This window comes from Sinocyclocheilus grahami, unplaced genomic scaffold, assembly GCF_001515645.1.
Source record: "Sinocyclocheilus grahami isolate Dianchi unplaced genomic scaffold, SAMN03320097.WGS_v1.1 scaffold248.1, whole genome shotgun sequence".
Lineage (NCBI taxonomy): Eukaryota > Metazoa > Chordata > Actinopteri > Cypriniformes > Cyprinidae > Sinocyclocheilus > Sinocyclocheilus grahami.
Genome location: NW_015505427.1, coordinates 990,273 through 997,247, shown reverse-complemented (window position 1 = coordinate 997,247; position 6,975 = coordinate 990,273). Strand labels below are relative to the sequence as shown.

At 38.1% G+C, this 6,975-nt stretch overlaps 1 protein-coding gene across 1 annotated transcript in view; it reads left to right on the top strand.

Moving 5' to 3' along the window:
* The window catches only part of LOC107598218 (metaxin-1-like), a 27,802-nt gene that overhangs the window by 16,329 nt on the left and 4,498 nt on the right, over positions 1-6,975 (top strand). Inside the window, exons 4-5 of the mRNA XM_016289497.1 lie at positions 2,379-2,471; positions 6,271-6,453. Of these exons, the coding sequence (XP_016144983.1) occupies positions 2,379-2,471; positions 6,271-6,453 (276 nt within the window). The remainder of the gene's footprint in view (positions 1-2,378; positions 2,472-6,270; positions 6,454-6,975) is intronic.

Below are 6,975 nucleotides of genomic sequence, written 5' to 3'. Positions count from 1 at the left end.
CACACACACACACACACACACACACACACACACACACATGTATACAGTGTGTGTAAATGTGTTTTATGAAATAAATAAATAATATAAATGTGTGTATGTGTAAATGTGTTGTGTGAATATGTACACTCATTTTAAGCACATTATTGAACTGTTTAATCATTTTAACAGAAAAAGGCAGCTTGTTGTCAAAGCAAAATTTCTAATTTTTACTGAAAATAACTAAAGCTAAATCTGAAAAAAACCATTTATATAGACATACTGTAAAAACTAATAAAAGTGCACAAAATTAAAACAACTTTAACTAAAAATAAAACAAATACTATAATATTCTCAGTGATACTAAAATAACATTGATTCACACATACAATGACTTGAATACACCTTTAAGCAAAAATGTAAAAAAAAAAAAAGGTCACGGTAATACAATTTTCCTAATATTGAAATGAAGGGAAAAAAAATTTTTATGCCAAGGAGTCATTTGGTATAATGGTTAGTTCTTACAAATTTCATACAAACAAAACTGCAAACAAAATGTTTACAGGCCAAAAATCACTAAAAAGACTGTGTTCACAAGGTCTGGGTCCTGATTATTTACATATTGTTCCTATACACTAAAAATAAGATTTTTCAAATAAAACAAATACATAAATTAAACGTATCAATGGAGTGCATTTTAAAAGAAAATAGTGTTTAAATTAGTTTATGAATAGTTTTTCACCGTACTTGGGATAATATTGGGATTTTACTCACAGAAATCAACTGGAAGACTTTGTTGCTTAAGACTTTTTAATTTGTAGCTTGCCGTGAATGAGTTAACTCTGTGTTTTCTCTGTCTTTTTTTGTTCTCTTAGGCCTATGCCAAGTTTGCTGGTGCTCCTCTTAAAGTTCACAAAATCACCAACCCATGGAGAAGCCCTACTGGTGAGTTTTCTGCCAGAATCACGTCAGGCTTCACTGGTCATCTGACACACGAAGCTGTTAAAGTGAGCTACTGCCAAAGACTGAATGACAGCTTGTATGTATGCTGCACGAGGGGACCCTAGACTGGTCATTGTACCCTCTTTCAGTTTGGGTCAGAGTTCAAAAGGTCATAGGTTAATGGTTCAAGCGTCCACTGACTTCTGGAACCCTTTGAGGAGAGCGTTAGGTTTGAATACACTTGTACTTAAGGGAGTGTGTTGAAATTTTCTCAAGTAGAGTTAACATGCGAGTTGTTTTCTCCTCCGAAAGGTACTCTGCCTGCTCTGAAGACCAGGGAAGGAGGAAGCATCTCCCAACCCAGTAAGATCATCATTCATCTCAGGAAACAGGTGAACAACCTCCCTCTCAACCTTCAGAGCGAGGCCAACAAAACACACACACACACACACACACACACACACACACACTCAACAGGTGAGGATTAGACCCTAAAGCGCCTTGGCATCTAAATCAAGATCTGCATCCTCAGAAAACAGGTGAAGGATTTTCCTTGAAGATGCTAAGCAGGTTGTGAGAGAGTGTTGAGTGATGAAAAAACAGCTGTTCTGAAGCTCTTTAGAAAAAAACAGCTGTTCTAAAGGAAATAGTCAGTAACATCTGGAGTTAGACCTGGAAACCTGTACCCAGAATGCATATGTTCAAACATACAGTGGGTACGGAAAGTATTCAGACCCCCTTAAATTTTTCACTCTTTGTTATATTGCAGCCATTTGCTAAAATCATTTAAGTAAATTTTTTTCCTCATTAATGTACACACAGCTCCCCATGTTGACAGAAAAGCACAGAATTGCTGACATTTTTGCAGATTTATTAAAAAAGAAAAACTGAAATATCACATGGTCCTAAGTATTCAGACCCTTTGCTGTGACACTCATATATTTAACTCAGGTGCTGTCCATTTCTTCTGATCATCCTTGAGATGGTTATAAATAATTCCGATTACTCTTGACATTGTTGGTGATGTAAGTTGTTGTAGCTGTGAGGAGAGCGGTCTCCCAGTAACAGTGTTAACAGTGTTTTAAAGGCGGTGGGTATGGCATGACCTTTTATAGCTTGTTAGTGGTGAACTAAGAGTGTGCACAGCATGTCTGAGTTACCCCCATGAAAGAGACATGGAAATTGACTAATTTTATTGCTTGAAACCTTCCGTTGTTGTGTCCATTTAGTCCTTAAGAGGGTTTTTGGCTTTGTATTAGACATCCAGAAATGTTTAAACGCATCATGTCTAAACACATCATGGTCAGTTACTTTCACTGCTTACAGTTACATTAACAACTGCTGTGACGCTGCAGCTGCTGCTTTGATTGTTAGTCACTGCTTTTTCAGTAGATGAACAATATAGTACAATTCAGTGCAAATGTGATGAGTGCTTTTAAATACTGTCTCTTGTGTTTCAGAAGTACAATGCAGACTATGACCTATCAGCAAAGGAGGGCGCAGATACACTTGCCTTTGTCTCCCTACTGGAGGAGAAACTGCTACCTGCACTGGTGAGGAGTGAGCAGCAAAAGACAATAAAATAGATATCACTATATGGACAAAACTATTGGGACACACCTCTTATACACTGCAAAAATGATTTTTTAGTACAAATATCTACAAATTCTTGAATCAGGATGCATTTACTTAACACGTCAAATGACTTAAGATATTTTATCTTGTTTTCTGAAAAAAAAAAATGTGTTAGTTTTTGCTTAAAGCTATCTGCCAATGGGATAAGAAAACTTATCTTAATTCAAAGGCTAAACAACATTATTTTTCTTACCCCATTGGCAGATATTTTTGCTTGTTTTAAGCAAAAACTAAAAAAAATTGATAATTTTTTCTGAAAACAAGACATAATATCTTAAAGGAGTGATGCGATATGATGCGATTTCAAGTTTTCCTTTCTCTTTGGAGTGTTACAAGCTGATTGTGAATAGATAAGATCCCTGAAGTTGCAAAGACTAAAGTCTCAAATCCAAAGAGATATTCTTTATAAAAGTTACGACTCTGCCACGCCCCCCTAAAACGGTGCGCGCGCTCGCGCGTGTGTGTGTGTGTGTGAGAGAGAAAGAGAGAGCGAGAGAGAGAGAGACAGGGTCACATCACAGTGGAGTCAGCTGTCTTAACCGTGGCTTGTGTACTGCAAACACATACCAGCTTCATCACTGTGTCTGTCACGCGACTCTGTTCCCCTTTCGGGCTCTGTCGTTACATTTATTTTGAAAGATGAAGCTTGCGATTATGGTAAGGGGCGTTACATTTCTGACGAGTGCTTGCAGTGTTCGGCCAATCACAATGCACTGGGTCAGCTGACCAATCAGAGCAGACTGCGCTTGTCGGAAGGAGGGACTTTGTAGAAAACGAAGCGTTTGAGAGAGGCGGGGCATAGAGGACCTACAATAATGTACAGTATTTGAAAAATAATATGTTTTTTGAACATTAAAGCATGTCAACATATTCTGTTACACCAAATTCACAAAATAATGATCTTTAAAAAAGCATCATATGACCCCTTTAAGTCATTTTACTTGTCAAGTAAATGCATCCTGATTCAAGAATTTGTAGATATTTATACTAGAAAACAAGACAAAAATACTAAGGAAGAAAATCATTTCAGGCATTGCCACAGGTATATAAAATCAAACACTTAACCCTGCATTTACAAACATTTACAAAAAAATGGGGCATTCTGAAGTGCGTTTCGCATACAGCGATGTAACTCTAATCGTTTGAACCACATTGGCAGTGTTGAGTAAAGTTACTTTTAAAAGTAATGCATTACAATATTGCAGTACTTCATAAATAGTAACTAATTGCGTTACTTGGTTACTTTTTTATAGAAAATAACGCATTACGTTATTTTTGCGTTACTCAGATATTCAGAAGTAACTCAGATATATTCTTTTAAATTTAAAAGTAATGTGTTACTTTGCTAGTTAATTAAAAAGTAATCGGATTACACAACTCGTGTTACTTGTAATGTGTTACCACCAACGCTGCACATTGGTTTAACAATATATGGTCGGCATTAATGACGTCACACGAGTATGGTGGTGTAATAACTTCTGCTAATTAATTGATTCGAGATCTCTGAGATGCTGCTATATTGAATGGCACCTGATGAATACTTTACTATTTTTTGTTCCTTGTCTTTTTGCTTTATTTGATGTTTGATTCGTTGTGGTTTCCCACTTACGTCACACTCCAAGGTTCCCTCCTGCATTTATGCATATGGGCACTCTTCAAAAAATGCGTTGACTGGTGACATACTAAAATATATAGATTGAAACGTACTGTATATATTTAACTGGAATGAAAGATACAGAATGTATTGCATGTTAGCTTGCTTATTGTCCACATATCATACTAGCAAAAAACCACAGGTTACACTTCGAACCACAGGTTGAGAGCTATAATTCCAACTTTATAAGTTTGTGAAACTGTTTGCGAATGATTGTTTGAACTGTGGTTTCGGGAAACAGCGAATTGTTGAAATAATGGTAATGACGGAATTTGCGACCATAGTCTGCTAATGATGTTTTTGGGAAACTTTTGGGTGAATTCAAGCATGGTACTGTTATAGGATGCCACCTTTGCAGTAAGTCTGTTTTCGTCCCTGCTAGATATTCTGTGGTCAACTATAAGTGGTATTATTGGAAAGTGGAATCGTGGAGCTTCATGAAATGGATTTCCATGGCCGAGCAGATGCATGCAAGCCTCACATCACCAAGAACAATGGCAAACGTCAGATTGAGTGGAGTAAAGTATGCAGATACTGGACTCTGGAGCAGTGGAAACCTGTTCTGTGGAGTGATGAATCACGCTTCTCTGTTTGGCACTCTGATGCAAGTCTGGGTTTATCAGATGCCAAGAGAATGTTACCAGACTGACTGCATTGTGCCAACTGTAAAGTTTGGTGGAGGAGGGATAATGGTACCGGGCTTTTTTTTAGGGGTTGGGCTATGCCCCTTCCAACTTCCAACTTGCTTTCAACTCAGGGAAGGCCCTATTCAATTCCAGTGCCCCAGTGTTCAAATCCAGGTCCATAAAGACATGGTTGGATGAGTTTGATGTGGAAGAACTTCACTGGCCCACACAGAACCCTGACCTCAAGCCCATCAAACACTTTTGAGATGAACTGGAACCGAGACTGCGAGTCAAGCCTTCTCGTCCAACATCAGTGCCTGACCTCACAAATGCTCTACTGGATGAACGAGTGTAGCATTTGGACCAATCAGACACACAACTTTTTGTTATATTTAACAAATAATATCTAACGCCCCCTCACCTAACCAAAGGGCCAATTATGAGGGTCTATGGACCCTTCCCCCGAAATGCACCTAACACCTCAGAAAGGCAGAACAGGCCTCTGGTTCCATGGCAACCAATGCTGATTTCACTGGTTTTATTGCCTAAAGGAATGCGGGCAGAGAAACTCCCTCATTTTCCTCATAAGAAAGACACATAATGCCCAGAGAAATGGACTGTTCTCTAATTAATTCATAGGAAAACCTTTCTTTGATTGAATACACATATCCTTCAAGTCATTGTGTATACCATTACTGTTCTTGTATATTGTCTGTTGTAGTGTATGCTGTTTTATGCATGTTATGATAGACCACTAGTTAATATAACCTCACCTATATCAGGTTCAAGACTATTGAATTAATATTGTAATTGACAAGACAGTTGACCCTGAGAGGTCAGCTAAATATCTACAGCGGATCTAAAATATTCATAATTAATTATAACTAGTTGTGGTTAATTATTCATATTTCACATGAGCTGATTCGTTACACGAGCAAAAATGACTACAGAAATGCTCCAAAACCTTGTGGAAAGCCTTCCCAGAAGAGTGGAAGCTGTTATAGCTGCAAAAGGCAGGAACCAAATCCATATAGATGTCGGTGTAATTAGAATGCAATGTCGTTATTAAGTCCTTGTTGGTGTAATACACAGGGTGTCCCAATACTTTTGTTCATATAGTGTACCTCTGACCGAATAATACGCATATTTATAGGCATAATACTGTATACAATATACACACACCTTTAAAAATGTTACAGTTCATATGGCTCATTGCAAAGCTCTTTTTCCTTGAGCTGAACTCTGCATGATGACACAGTCAAATGTTGATGTTTGATCTTTCACTGTCCCCCCGAGGACATCTGTCATGTTCACTGATGTGCCGCACAGCCTGTTTTCCTCTTTAAAACTGTAAAACAGAGGCATTAACAGTCTTAGTGGAACTCAAGTGGAGTTCTGAGAAACCCCATATGTTTCTGAACTCTTTTTTCTGTGTAGATCTACACACTGTGGATAGACTCTAAAAACTATGTGGATGTTACACGGTGCTGGTATGCAGAAAACATCTCCTTCCCTCTCAACTTCCTGCTACCCAACCGCATGCACTGCCAGCAGCTGGAGAAGTTGAGGCTCGTGAGGGGAGACCCAGTCCTGGAGCCTGGTGAACAGCTGGAGAAAGAGGTGAGCTGGGAACTGAAGATTTTAGTTCAGTTGTTCACCCAAAAATGAAAATTTGCTGTTAATTTACTCACCCTCAGGCTATCCAAGAAATACTGTAGGTTAGGGGTGTGCAATAATTAAAAAAATGGTATCTCAATATTTTTTGAGGTTTTCGATAACAATAAATAAACAGTATTTTGCTGAGTGTGTTTTTGTGGTGGTACCTTAAAGGTGTGGTAAGCAATTTCTGGTAGCCAATGTTGACATTTGAAATCACCAAAACAAACACGCCCCTACCCCAAAAGGGTCTCGCCCCTATTTTGATAGCTCCGCCCAACACATACGTACGCAACCCAGGCAATGATTAGTGCCAACCAATGTTACACCATGTCTACACCAGACGTGAGCGGCGTGACAAAATACTATAGAACTCATTATAATCAATGATACTGTCTACACCATAGATATATATATATATATATATATATATATATATATATATATACAGTGGGTACGGAAAGTATTCACACCCCCTTAAATTTT